Source organism: Elgaria multicarinata, chromosome 9 (genome assembly GCF_023053635.1).
Source record: "Elgaria multicarinata webbii isolate HBS135686 ecotype San Diego chromosome 9, rElgMul1.1.pri, whole genome shotgun sequence".
NCBI lineage: Eukaryota > Metazoa > Chordata > Lepidosauria > Squamata > Anguidae > Elgaria > Elgaria multicarinata.
Genome location: NC_086179.1, coordinates 97794368 through 97808605, shown reverse-complemented (window position 1 = coordinate 97808605; position 14238 = coordinate 97794368). Strand labels below are relative to the sequence as shown.

The 14238-nt window shown below is 45.1% G+C and overlaps 1 protein-coding gene across 1 annotated transcript in view; it reads right to left on the bottom strand.

Annotated features, from left to right (window-relative positions):
* FAR2 (fatty acyl-CoA reductase 2) overlaps positions 1–14238 on the bottom strand; it is a 67485-nt gene that overhangs the window by 35745 nt on the left and 17502 nt on the right. Inside the window, exons 2-3 of the mRNA XM_063134398.1 lie at positions 5375–5550; positions 1509–1688 (exon numbers count right to left, since the gene is read on the bottom strand). Of these exons, the coding sequence (XP_062990468.1) occupies positions 1509–1688; positions 5375–5550 (356 nt within the window). The remainder of the gene's footprint in view (positions 1–1508; positions 1689–5374; positions 5551–14238) is intronic.

The following is a 14238-nucleotide window of genomic DNA, read 5'->3' as shown; positions in this document are numbered from 1 at the left end:
GAACACCAGTACATACATATTGGTCAAGAATTGTTGTAGTTTCAATATATATATATATATATACGTTCAGTTTTACTGTAGTATTTTATACATCCCTTCATAAAGAACTTAGCCATCTCATTTTATTAGCCCCAATAATATCATGTTTGATTTAATTAGGATATAGTAAAATAAGAATAAAAATATTCTGAGGTGTATGATTAATAGTAATATCAAATTCTGGGTACTTGTTTATTTATACATATGCAATCCATTTTAATTTTAAAAAAGAGAACACTCATGGAGAAAAAAATCTGTTGGGTAGTCTAGTTTCTATTAATGGCAAACATATTATTAGTTGTAGGGAAATTATCTCTTGTCTATTTTATTTTATTTGGCACTTAAAAGCAATTTATACTATGCTTTCCAGGGTATCAAGTTGTAACTGATTTTAGGTATTTCAAAGCTATGAAGTAGTCGAGTTCAGGGGCTGTGCAAAATCAGTTTATTGAAATCAGTAGGAACTCTAATTCTCTCTCTCCACAAACACACACACATACACACACACATATTTTTTTTAAAAAAAATACCTTCAGTTTAAGTCATTTACAAATCCATTTGTGCCCCCAAAGACATGGAAATTGCAAGTGAAGGCTTAACGTACATGGCAAAGAAAAGTAAAGAGAAAAAGAGGCAAACTCAAAATGCTGGGATAAACAAACAAACAAACAAACAAAACTTCCACAAACTGTTTAAATGCTTGACATATTTCAAACAATTGTTCTTCTTCAAAGGCAATAATATCTTGTAGCTGTCAATATAACACACACTCCCAGGGACATGCACATCCCATCCTTGGGTGGGGCGCCAAGAACAGGGCGGGTGCAAGGATCTCTCCTGCGGCTGTCAAGATGCTTGCGCCACGCCCTCTCCATCGCCCCCAAAGTAATGGAGATGTCCTTGGGGAGAATAGGGAGGGCGGGGCACAAACATCTTGACAGCTGCAGGAGAAATGCTTGTGCCCCACCCTCCCTGTTCTTGGCGCCCCACCCAGGAACGGGAAGTGCATATCCCTGGGAGCACGGGAGGGAACGCCAATTGCGCCACCCCCACCCAGGGATGGCATGTCCCACGAGGATTCCCCTTTGTGCCAGGTCCTGACAGTGGGGGGACCCGGCACGAAGGGGGAGGGCAGAGAGGGGACGGGGTGGGCAATAGTCAACCATGTGTTAATAGTCAACTTCACGGATGACTATTTGGGGGTACTCCCAACATGACGTGATAATAGTCATCCGTAGCGTTGACTATTAACACATGGTTGACTACTGTGTCGTCCGACTGCAGCCAGTGAGAACAGAAAGTCCCATATCCTTCACTCTGCCTACGTGGTTACGGTACATATACACCACCAAGGCAACTGCCACTTGGCAGGAAGCATATATGAAGAATATGATTAATATATTAATTTCACTCTATCCAAAACTATATTTACATGAGCAACAGAAGGAAAAACAGTTTCCACCACTTACTCTGCAAGGTCAAAAAGTCTATCAGGCTCCACAGGCACAGGATAGATGATCTCCTCTATGTACGTCTGATTACAGTTTGCATAGGCAGTTGAAACATGGATGAAGGCCTCGAGCTTCTGCATCTTGTGAGCCAATGCCAGAAGCTGCTGTGTGGCCTTGGCGTTTAGCAGAAGGGCATACCTACTCAAGGAAGCAGAAAAAGCTCATTAAGGAGGTCCAGTAGATATGGACATCGAAAGCTCTACACAAAGGTTAATAGAACTACTTCAGACATTCAAGGGAAAAATTAAGAAAAGGAACCTAAGTAACTTGCACATTCTCCTCCCATGAATCTGGAACTTCCCTAACGTGCCTGTGAAATGGGAGATCATGCATCTTCCTTTGGCAAAAACATGCATCTTTGTGCTTTGGGTGAGATCTGGAGGTCACTGGTGCATCTTCTTTCATCACTTGGGATGTGTATATACCTCAGTGGTATAGTACAATCTTGCATGCAGAGGAGTGCAAGTACAATCCATATCATCCCATTAAAGGATCTCTGTACTAGCACCGCTGGAAGGGACCTTGGTTAGCAGGTGTTGGAAGCATCAGTTGATTCTGGAGGCAGGGCACTACAATGAGGGAGGGAACGCTCTGAGGAGTCGGCAATCTGACAGCCTGTGATAGCATGGGACCACCACTCTGTCATGGCGCCTGGCCAACACAGTACAGGGCTTCATCAGCAAAGAGGGCTGAAGAGTCAGTACATTATAAAAGAAAGACAAGAGCATTCTAAATGTGTCCGATCTCATAGGGAAGCTTCTTCTTCTTTACTTACTCATTATAAAAGTTCTTTAATCATAAGTATTTGAGTTGGTTTCAGATTCTCTTCCCAGATTACAATTGGACCGTGGTCCTGCAGTTGCAACGCTACGTGCCTGAGGCTCTGGCAAGCCACTGCCAGGCACAATAGTCCTGGGCTAGATGGACAATTGGGCAGCCTCAATGTTCAATAGGTCTGCTCAATGTTTGTTGAATGCCAGACATTGCAATATATTAATCATTATTGTTTATATAGGAGAGAACAGTCTTCACAAGCTTAGTAGCACAAGCTACTCTTCCTTGTGCTTCTGATGGGACATGTGTCTGTACCTTACAGTCTCAACATCTACTGTTGTGTTTATAATTTCACTAAGTTTGAAAAGCTACAATATCCATTATGAGAGTTTTGGGGCTTTTCTAAAGGCTAACAAATGGAAACAGATTCAACAACCTGAGTTATATAAAACACTGCATTGTTAATTTGCAATTTAGTCTCCCCCCACCCACCCCAACAAATAATAACTTTGTGAAGGGTTTGAATATGAATCTAAGAGAATGCAAGCAGACATACTCCTGCCTTTTCTTTTTAGTGATGGAAAATTGCTCCTGCCTCAATTTTAAATATCTAGATCTATGAACTATTAGGTATAAAATTATGTTTATAATTGAGGAGTTGGTAAAACGTCTGAATTTACAATGATCCTGTTCAGACGACACGCTAAGCCAGTGGTTCCCTAACTTTTTCAGGTCACCGCCCCCTTGGTTCCACAAACTCATGCCCAGCGCCCCCCTACCCTACACTATAAAAATCATTATTCAGAATAGTGGTTTTCAATGACCCACCAAGCAAGATAATAACAATAAAATTCAAAACAGTAACAATTAATTGAATACTTTATTCAAAATCCAATTGGTGTACCCTGCCATGCTGGCTGCAAACAGAGGCGTTCGCTCTCTTTTCCCTCCCTCCCTCGGCAAGCCTGGGGCAGGTGCTTCCCATTTAGAGGGGATTCTAGGAGTTGAAGGACTTTTTTCTATCTAAACATGCATAAAATTGTGCCTTTAACGTATCATGTCACACTAGCATGAATACAGGAATCAAATAGGATTTCCTTCTTCAGTGGAACACACTTACTTAGGAGTAAGCACCATTTTGTTTTAGGAAAGGATAATGCATTTTAATTAAAATTTTAAAATAATTATCTGCCACCTGGTACAGAGTTTTCCTATGGAAAACCTGGCTGGGCCTGAAGTAGAGGGGCACTAATTTTACTGTACTTATTGTCTTTAAATATGGTTAAATATCCCACAGTTACCTTGCTATTCTATTTCTACAATTCATTTTCTCCTGTCTTTTCTTCACCCTCTCTTCGTTTTCAGGCTGAATCCTATGCACATTTACCTCAGAGTAAGTTCTATTGATCTCAGTGGGGCTTACTTCTGAGTAGACATACTTAGGATTGTGTTGCAGCTCTGTTTTTATGGTGACACAAGATATACACATACCATGTTTACCAAAAGAATGCTTGAAAAAAGGGGGTTGGACACCGTGAAATAAGCAAGGGCAGATAGGAATTGTTTCAGCAAGCATTCTGGAAAAAGGTGCTGCTGAATCTTCTTTAGCCAGGAAGGACCTGGGGAATTGCAATTCTCTCCCCCTCCCCCTTTTCTTTTCTCTCCCAATCCTGTTGTAGTCCAGATTTTTTGGGGGGTGGGAGCAGACACACAGACACACAGCATCTCTCTCTCTTTCGCTCTCTCCAACCCCCCCCCTCCCCACAGGCCTCACAAAAGCTGCCGGGCTGATTACGACAGGAGGGCAGCAGCTCGGAGGGGAGATGGCCCCAAACTGCAACTCCTGATGGGGAAAGGGAGCCTGGTGATACCTTGCAGCAGCACAAGCAGTCCTGCTCCTCACCCAGCCTGCCGGCTGACTGCTGTTCTTGGCAGCTGCTCTGCCGCCCGCTGTCCTCCACATGCTCCTTCCTCTCCGCCACAGGGCTGCTGCTCCCATCTTGTGCAGCAACTATCGCGAGAGGTCTGCCGGGGCAGCTTGTAGGAGGGAGCAGCTCTGGCCGAGGGAGCAAGCGAGCGAGCAGGCGGCGGTGGCTCCAGCAGGAAAGAAGCCCTGGGCCGTCCTAGGCAGGAGAAGAGTGGGCAGAGCAGCTGAATTCGCCGCTGTTTCCTGCTCTGCTGCCTTCTGTGGGCGCTTCCCCCACCCCCTACTTCTGGTGGGGCCGCTGTGGGCTTGAGATAGGAGGAGAGAGCGGCTGCGTGAGTGAGAAAGTCCTTCCTGAGCAGGAGCGGTGTGGGGAGAGCAGCTGAATTTGCCGCTCTTTCCTGCTCGGTCCCTGGGTTTTAGGACCTTCTGGAGAAACCACCTTGAGCGCCCCCCTGCCGCCCCTTTGCCTGTTAGCGCCCCCTGCCAGCGCCCCCCTGCCGTCCCTTTGCCTCCTAATGTCCCCCTATGCAATCCCACCGCCCCCAAAGGGGCAATACTGCCCACTTTGGGAACCACTGTGCTAAGCCATGGTGGTTAAGTGTTTTGAGCTAAACATTATGGCTTAATTGTGTGAACTATTACTTAGTGTGTTGTGTGACCCCTTCCTAACTATCGTAGGTACATAACCACAATTTAAACACACTCATTAATTACTTGCTGCAAAAGGGTTAGCAGCCTCACCATAGCTTAGCGTGTTATCTGAAGAACCTGACATTAATATGTATAATGCATTACTATTTGAAGAAATGGACCAAAAATTTTTTCATCTTTACCACAAGAATTTGAGTGGTGGTTTCTCTATCATGAGCAACACCCTTTGCAGGGACACCTGCCACTGGCAAGCAAGCAAATTAATTTATAGAACCCTGATTATTTTATTTATTGGAAAAATACTGAATACCTCCTCAAGTGTTCTTTTTTAAAGAGCAGTTCTGCTTAGGACTGTAGTCACACTTACTAGACGGTGTCCCACTGAACTCAGTAGACTTACTTCCAAGTAAACCTGATTAAGATTGTGGTATAATTATCACACAAAGGACAGGAAAAGACAAGCAGAACGTACTTGAGAGGCTCATCAAATCGAATTGTTGCAGCACAATGGAAGATAATGTTGACTTCAGACAGGAGTTCCTCAGTATCCTCAGCAGTGATGGCCAAGTTTGGCTGAATAAGTTCAGCGCTGATTGGTTTAATTTTTTCATGAAAGTTGGGCCACTCCTGTCGGACTCTATCAAACACCTAGGACACAAACGTAACATTTGGGTTAACAAGAAAGAAACTAGACAAAAGGAACTTCCATTCCAACTTCCTCTGGCCATCAAAATTGTGGGGTGCGGGTTGTGTTGTTGCACTCGTGGCAGCTAGACAACAACTTTCCCTTTGAACTAGTAAGATCTTGGAACCTACAGCAACAATGAATGTTTAAGAATTGTTATGTTTTAATCTTGGCATATCTTATATGTATGAGTATATTTTCTTGAAGAAGTCTATAATAAAAATGAAAAATTAATTCATAGATTTCCCCCACACACACACACTTGCCCTTCCTAGTGCAAAATCAGAATTCAACCCCCCAAACAGTTCTTGGTGTACACTTTGGTTAAAGTCTATTAATCAGGTGTACAGGGTTCACTGGCAACTTTTTTTTTAATCCTCTCTGTAAGATTCTCAGCATAGTTCTTCCTTCCATTTCTAATTAAAATTATTGATTCATTCTATGTTTTTATTGATAAACATTTTGGGATGCTCCAAGTCATGCTCAGTTTCCTAAAATGTGAGTTGAATCATAACATGAACCATATCATAACCTAGAAGACTTTTTGACAGTTTGTGTTTTGTTCTATGGAGTCCTGTTTTTCTGGAGTTGTCTCCTTCTGCCCCCAGTTCGTCCTACTTCTTCTGGATTCTAGGATGATTCAGATGTTTCAGGGACTACTTGCTGAAGTTCTTTCTGGACAGACATAAACTAGGCACCTAAAATACATTATGTATGACTTGGTATGATTATAAAATTAATCATATTTTGTTTATTACATTTTAAAAGTATAGTTTAGCCAGAGTTCTTGGATCAGAATTAGGGGGTGGTATGAAAGTTCCATGGAAGCAGACTGGACTGTAGCAGATATGGAGTTCCCCATTTGGTGGTAGATCTCATCAGCAGATTGATCAAGAAGTGCCCTTCCCCCGTGTCCCACTCACGTGGCTGCAGGGAGGCTGTTGCTGGCGGGGGGAGGGAGAGATGCACCTGACCTCCACTGGTGGAGGTCTGGTGGCACCACTGGCTGGTGGCAGAGCAGCAGTGCTATTAGGTGGGTGTGTCTAGACCACCAGCCTCTTCTGAAGCGCAGCTGCAGCGATGAGAGGGAGACCATGTGAAGCGTGTCAGCTGCAACAACAGAGAGACCACATGAAGGCCGGCATCCTCAGCAGTGTTTGGGAGTTGGCAGCGGCAGCGAGGACATTGAGCCCATTGGTGTTGTGGCCCAGTCTATTGCTGCGGGGAACTCTGGGCACTGGGAATCCAGCATGAGCGGTGGCTTCGTTCTTTTGCAGCCTGGCTGAGCTGCTGGTGGGGCGCGACTTGAGCAGCCGGATCGTGCGGGCCCACAGGCTGTTTGGGGCCTAGTGGCAGGAGCCTTTTCCTTGCAGCCTGGGTGGGCTGATGATAGGGGGTCAGGGTGCGGGGCCAAAGGTTTGGCGGGGAAAGGCCAATACGTTTGGCTTTGGGGCTCTAGGGATTATATTCCCCCCACAGATTTAATATCTGGGAGAGGTCCTTAATTCTGAATGCCCCTGGGACCAGGTGGGTGTCTGCCTCTGCAGGGCATAATGCCTCTGGGCTGGCTGGCCTATAATGAAGCCTTCCATATGGAAGCAGCCCTTGACCCTGCACTTCGGAGGGATCTTAAAGACCAGGACTTACGGCTTCAGTACATGACACCTGCCAGGCCTGGTTTCGGGAACAGATCTGATAGTGGCCATATACTCTACAAATAAGGTCCCACCTCAGCTGTTCAGCTGAGTGTGGGGCAGGTGGTTCAACACCATTTGCTTTACTGGGAATACAGTTCTCAGGGAGCATGTTCCAGAGTACAGTGTAGATACTGCCACAAATGCTCCATTTGTGGCGGACAACTTGCTTGCACCAATTGCCCAAGAACCAGAGGTTGGAAAGGCCCCAACTGGAAAAGGCATGGCGGCCACAAGCCTGGGAGACGGAAGTAGCCCCCTCCTAAAGGGACCCAGTCCAATTAAGCTCAGGCCCCTTCAGCGGCTGCTGAGAGAAGAGGTTTTCTGAGCTAGGTTTTCTGGAGGGTTTTCGTATCCCATTCCAAGGGCAGAAGTCGATTAGGGTTATGGAACAACTGGTTAAGGCTAAGATTGAGAAGGAGGTAGCGGCAGGATGGGTCATTGGTCCATTTCCAGAGCCCCCAATCCCCAATTTGAGAGTGTATCCATTGGGGATTGTTCCCAAGAAAGAGCCAGGTGAATATAGGTTAATCCATAACCTATCCTTCCCGAGAGGTAGTTCTGTGGATGATGAGATCCCTGAACACCTTTGTTCAGTGTGTTATGCATCATTCAATTCAGCAGTGACAATGGTTAGAGCTTATGGTCAAGGTGCATTAATGGGAAAGTGCAACATAAATTCTGCATTTTGCATCCTGCCAGTTCACCCCAATGACTTTGAATTATTAAGGTTTTTATTCCAAGGTCAGTTTTATGTGGAAAGAACCCTGCCTATGAGGTATTCAATTTCTTGCACCATATTTGAGAGGTTTAGTACTTTCTGGAATGGGCGCTGAGGGACCTGACAGGACTTAATAGCATTATTCATTATCTGAATGATTTTCTTTTTGCAGGTCCATGAGATTCAGCTCAATGCTATTGGTTGATGCAGGCCTTTGAGAGGCTGACTCAGGAGTTGGGAGTCCCTTTCACTCATGAGAAGACTGAAGGTCCCAGTCCGGTTCTTATGTTCTTGGGTTCTTATGTTCATGGCTGGATACCATGAACCAGTGGATAATATTGACAGAATCCTTGGGGTACATAGTCACCCTTCACGCATTACAGGAGGTTGTGAGTCATTTGAACTTTGCCTGCAGGGTGGTGGCCCCAGGCAGAGCCTTTTTGAGAAGGCTGTGCTGGACTATATCAGGTTTGAAGCTGCCACATCACCAAGTTCATGTATCTGCAGCCATGAAGGGTGATCTGTCAATTTGGCTCTAATTTTTGCAAGAGTTTAATGGCATGTCCTTTTGGAGGCGCGAGTTGCTATTAGAGGCAGAAATGCAGATTTACGTGATGCCTCCAGAGCCTTAGGTTTTGGGGTCATTTGGAAGATTGGTGGTGTGCTGAATGGTGGCCAGAGACTTGGCTAGCAGCGGGAATAGGACGGGACCTTCCTGGATTTTTTTCTCAATTTATGTGACAGTACATTTCTGGATGGAACAGATGGCCAATTCTGTTGTCCAATTCTAGTGTGGCAATTAGATCACTGTTAGGGTCATTAACACATTATCATCCCGTAACCTTAGAGTGATGGTCTTTGTTAGCGCCTTCACCTTACATTGCCTGCAGCACAAGATCTCGCTTAGGGCTAGGCATATACCTGGCCACGTCAATGCCATGGCCGATGCTTTATTGCATAACCAGGTGCAAAGATTCCGGGAACTGGCTCCTTGGGCTCAGACTCATCTGGAGGCCATGCCAGCTGCCCTATGGGAAATCAGAAGTCTGAGGCAGAACAGGCCATGATGCACTCCATATTCTCCAGCACCAGGATTGCCTACACCAAGTCAGGTAGGGAGTTTCACAATTTTAGATTAGGAATGCAACTGCAACAGTTGTGACCTATTCCTGTGGATTATCTTCTCCAATTCTGCATCCATTCCCAGTGGAAAGACTTAGCAGCTAGAACTACTGGAGGTAAGATGGCAGCACTTGCCTTCTGGTCCAAAAATACAGATGTAGTGGATAACACTGGGGATTTTAGGATCAGGTGCACGCTGCAGGGTATTTTTTTTACAGTATAGTTTAGTCAGAGTTCTTGGATGAGAGTTAGGGGTTGATATGGAAGTCCCATGGAAACAGATATGGAGTTGCCCATTTGGTGGTGGCCACCATCAGCAGATTGATCAGGAACCCCATGCTGGTTTGATCATGCAGAAAGACCTCCAAGTTAGATCTTAGCATATGGGCAGGATTGTATGGGTAAAGGCAGTCCTTCAGATAACCAAATCCCAAGCTGTTAAGGGCTATAAAGGTTAAGATCAGCACTTTGAAGTTGGCCTTGAAATATACTTGCAGCTAGTACAAAACTGGAGTTAATTTATTTATTTAAAATATTTATATCCCGCCCTATACCACTAAGATCTCAGGGCGGCATACATAGAGTTACATGTTCAGATTTTCTGGCATGACTGATTAAAAATGGGATCATAAAATCCACATCAATCAGATGACTTCAAATTTCCAGACAGGAAATAGCTCCTTCTAATCAGATAGTCCACTGAAAACCCATTTTAGAAATTATGTCACACATTTTGGAGACCCATGATTCTGCTCCCATATCTTATTTTATGTATTTATTTATTACATTTCTATACTGCCCAGTATCCAAACTCTTCAAATGTGTCTTGTTGTTGTTTACTGCATTTAAAAATCCACCACAAACTTGACAGAATCCGAATAAACAATGTTTACAAATGCTTCTCCTATTAAGTTTAAAATTCAGTATGTCTTCTCTGTTAGCATAGTTTATATGGAAAAAGGTTCAAACCATGCTGCTAGAGGGATTAAAGGATGGATGCCAATTATAATTTCTGCAAGCTTTGATTTTGCCTTCTAGTGTCATCCTGTCTTCTAATCTCAAATAACTGTTTTGTAACACAAATTTAATAATAAGCCTTAATTGCCTGATAAAATGTTTCAAAGTAACCTTTGGTAAGATGGGCAGCAGTTATGCATGCTAATAAGAGCCTGATGGGAAAACATTAAGCCAGTTCAAACATGGCTGTTAAGATTCATTTAAAATTGAATATACAGCACAATTTCAGATGGTTGGTTAACCTCATGTCAATAAGACAGCTCTTTATGCTACAGTGGGTGCCAGCTGTCCATCTGAAAATTCCAGCTGAAGCAAGCCGTCAACATGACTGATCACACCATTAGAACTCTGCCAATGCTCTGCAGAACTCATCTTGGTCTTTCCACCAAGAAACCACACCCATTCTCCACACATGAGTATGGAGTAGCTTTCATGTGAGAGGACATAAGTATCATTTCCAAAGTTGAGTTCCAGGACCTTTTCTTAAGAAACTGAACCATACCACATGGTATACACTCCTGAATCCATGAAGATTTAAACACACATACACATACCACACCTTCCACTGCCACCATTTTAACATTTAGTGACAATCTGTATACATAGGGTTGCCATATGTCCCGGAAAACCAGGAATGTCCTGATTTCCAGGAGATTCTAAAATGTCCGACCGGTTGGGCAAGAATTCTGGATTCCTGGTCCAGCTGGCTGGAGAAATTCTGACCTTCAAAACGGTGCCTTGAGCCTGTTCAGTGAAGCGGCAGCAGCAGAGAAAAAGATGCGTCAATCCTAGACCCCCCCTCCCCCCCAAAATTGTCCCGGTTTTGTGGATTCAGAATATGGCAACCCTATCTATACAAGATCCAGTGTCTCACCTTGTCATTCCTCCCAGGGAAAAGGGGACTAACTGTTCAGAGATGCAAGGGGTTGTACAAAACATTGCTTTATCTCGAAGCATCCACATTCCTCCATCAATAAAATTATTTAGAGTCAACGACAAATGGAAAGCAACACCATACCGGCTCTTGCTGCCAGGGATGGCGGCTCTTACTTTGCATGAACAAAGGAGAACATAGAAAATTGGGTGTTCTTGTTGCTGCTCTCAAGTTTCCAAAACAAAATATAAGTAAACCTGTTAGAAAAGGAATTGCAAAGGCAATGGGAAAATATGGTGACTAGCCACTGAAATTTGTTGGCATCACTTTTCCCCCATTGCACTAGCAAGCACTAGTTACATTGCACTAGCACAATGCCATTATTGATAGAACTTAATTTTTATTTTGGACACAAATATTATTATTGGTATACCAATAATAATATTTGTGTCCAAAATAAAAATTAATCTTATCATAGATGAGAGGTGAATGTGCTTTCTTTTTTGCCATACATCACTTGAAAATACACAAATGGTGATGAGATCCCTACCTGCATGCATTTTAAACTGCCACATTCACATCTGTATGAGAGCCCATGAAGTGAAGAGTACGTACATACATACATACATATGCCCCTGATTCTTGTAATTTATATTTGAGTATGCATACTCGAAAGTTGAGAAAGAATTGAGTCCGGGGGCGGGTGGGTTTAAAATCTGTAGCAAATGTCAATAAGATCTATTCAAGAACTAGATTACTACTGTGACACATTGGGTTGTGTACAAGCGGCAAGATAAATGTTTTGTATTTAATAGCCTTAAGAGCCCTATGCAGCGCAGAGGAGAAAATATCAGTTATAGTTTGTATTTCTACATTCAGTAACTTTGATCGGGACAACTCGTCAAGGTAATGAGCAAATGAAGATGAAGGATAACTGAAGAAATAAGCCATGACTGAAACTCAAAATTTTATGGAAGAATGAAGAAAGAATGAGAAATTCTGGCCCAATTCAATGTAGGACTATGCCAGCATTTAGAGTTACGTGCACAAGCAGGAATGTGCCCATATTAAGTTCTGGGCTTGAGGATTCCTCTCTCCCTCCCCCTCTGGGGATAAACTTGAATTTAGTATCAGTTTAATAGATTCCTGGTTTGTAGTAGGGGTGTGCACGGACCTCCCGCTCCGCTTCATTTCCAGATCCGCCATTTTTGGAGTGGCCCGCTTCACCCCGCCCCCGCTCCGCCCACTTCCGCTCCGCTCCGCTCCGCTCGGAGCTCCGGATCCGGATCAGAGCTCCGTTTCCCCCCCCCCATAGGCTTGCATTGAAAGCTAAAAAAAGTAAACAACTTTTTTTCTGTTCAAGTTAGAAACCTCACGTTTGGCACCATGATACCTCATGGGGGTATACACACGCACACCAAGTTTCAAGGCAATTACATCATCCCCTGATTTTTGGTGAATTTTTGAAAATCGGGCACCCCATTCAGACCCCTTGGGATAGCTCCGTCAATTTGCATGTTAGAAACCTCAAACTCGGCACCAGGACAGCTTATCCATGTGTCTACATGGACGCCCAGACTCAAGGCAATCCCATTATCCCCTGATTTTTGGGGAATTTTTGAAAATCGGGCACCCCATTCACACCCCTTTCCATAGCTCCGTCAATTTGCACGTTAGAAACCTCAAACTCGGCACCAGGACAGCTTATCCATGTGTCCACATGGACGCCCAGACTCAAGGCAATCCCATCATCCCCTGATTTTTGGCGCGGCTTTAAACTTTTTAACTCACCCCAAATTGTCCCATTCTACAACTACGTCAATTTGCATGTTAGAAACCTCAAACTCGGCACCATGATAGCTTATCCACGTGTCCACATGGACGCCAAGTTTCAAGGCAATCCCATCATCCCCTGATTTTTGGGGAATTTTTGAAAATCGGGCACCCCATTCACACCCCTTTCCATAGCTCCATCAATTTGCACGTTAGAAACCTCAAACTCGGCACCAGGACAGCTTATCCATGTGTCCACATGGACGCCCACACTCAAGGCAATCCCATCATCCCCTGATTTTTGGCGCGGCTTTAAACTTTTTAACTCACCCCAAATCAAGTCCCATTCTACAACTACGTCAATTTGCACATCAGAAACCTATCCTTTGGTCCCATGACAGATTACCCATGTGTCCCCATGGACGCCAAGTTTCAAGCTAATCCCATCATCCCCTGATGTTAGGGGAAGTTTTGAAAATCGGACACTCCAGTATATCAGGGATTTTAAAATTGCAATGCAGACAGCTCAATGGGGCCAGTTGAAAGGAAATCCCAACATGCCATGAGATAACCCTAAATCTTCTGGCACACTTGAAAAATGGATTTTTGAACTTGATAAAGTCTAAGTGAGCACAGGAAGGACTTCTCCCCTGAGTCAAAGCAAGACACATACACCATCCCTGCGAGGCGGGAAGGGGAGAAGGGAGGGGAGAAGGGAGGGAAGGCAGGCCGCCAGGCAGGCAGCATGCATTGTAGTGCCGCAAGGATGGCTTGAGCACTAACGCATAGCAAACCAACCCGTAAGCGGGCGCAAGGAGCAAGTGAGGCAAAGATGGCTGGTTGTTTCTTTCTAAGCCAGCAGTTAAGCATTGAGGGGCACAGAGGAGGACGACTGGGAGCAAGCGTGCCGGAGGGTGCTGGGCACGAACCGCAAAGCCCATCTCCCAGGCACCAGGCGGGCAGAGAGGCAGGCAGAGCAGGCGAGGAGTCAATCCTGACAGATGCCCCACCACAGCAGCACCCCGGGGGAGGCGGGCAGACAGGCAGGCAGGCAGGCAGGCTGCGGGCATTTCTGGGGGCACAAGGAAGTGAGGCAAGGATGGCTGGTTTCTAAGCCAGCACTGCAGTTAGTCACGCATTGCAAACGCAAACCATCCCAGCGAGTCGGTCACCGAGGAGGACAGGCTAGCAGAGGGGCAGGCAGAGTGACATGTCATAGATCTAGTATTGGGGAGGAGTCAGTCCCGGCAGATGCCCCACCACAGTAGCACCCTGGGTGGGCATTGGAAAACACCATCTTGTGGGTCCATACTTCCCCCACCCCATGTCCTGCAGAGTTGCCTGCCTAACCCTTGTGGGGATGGGAGATGGAGAGCTGAGAGTGGCAGTGCCAGCAGCAGCAGCAGCAGCAGCCGCCTTCGGCTTTCCCCTGGAACCAGTCGCCTTGCCC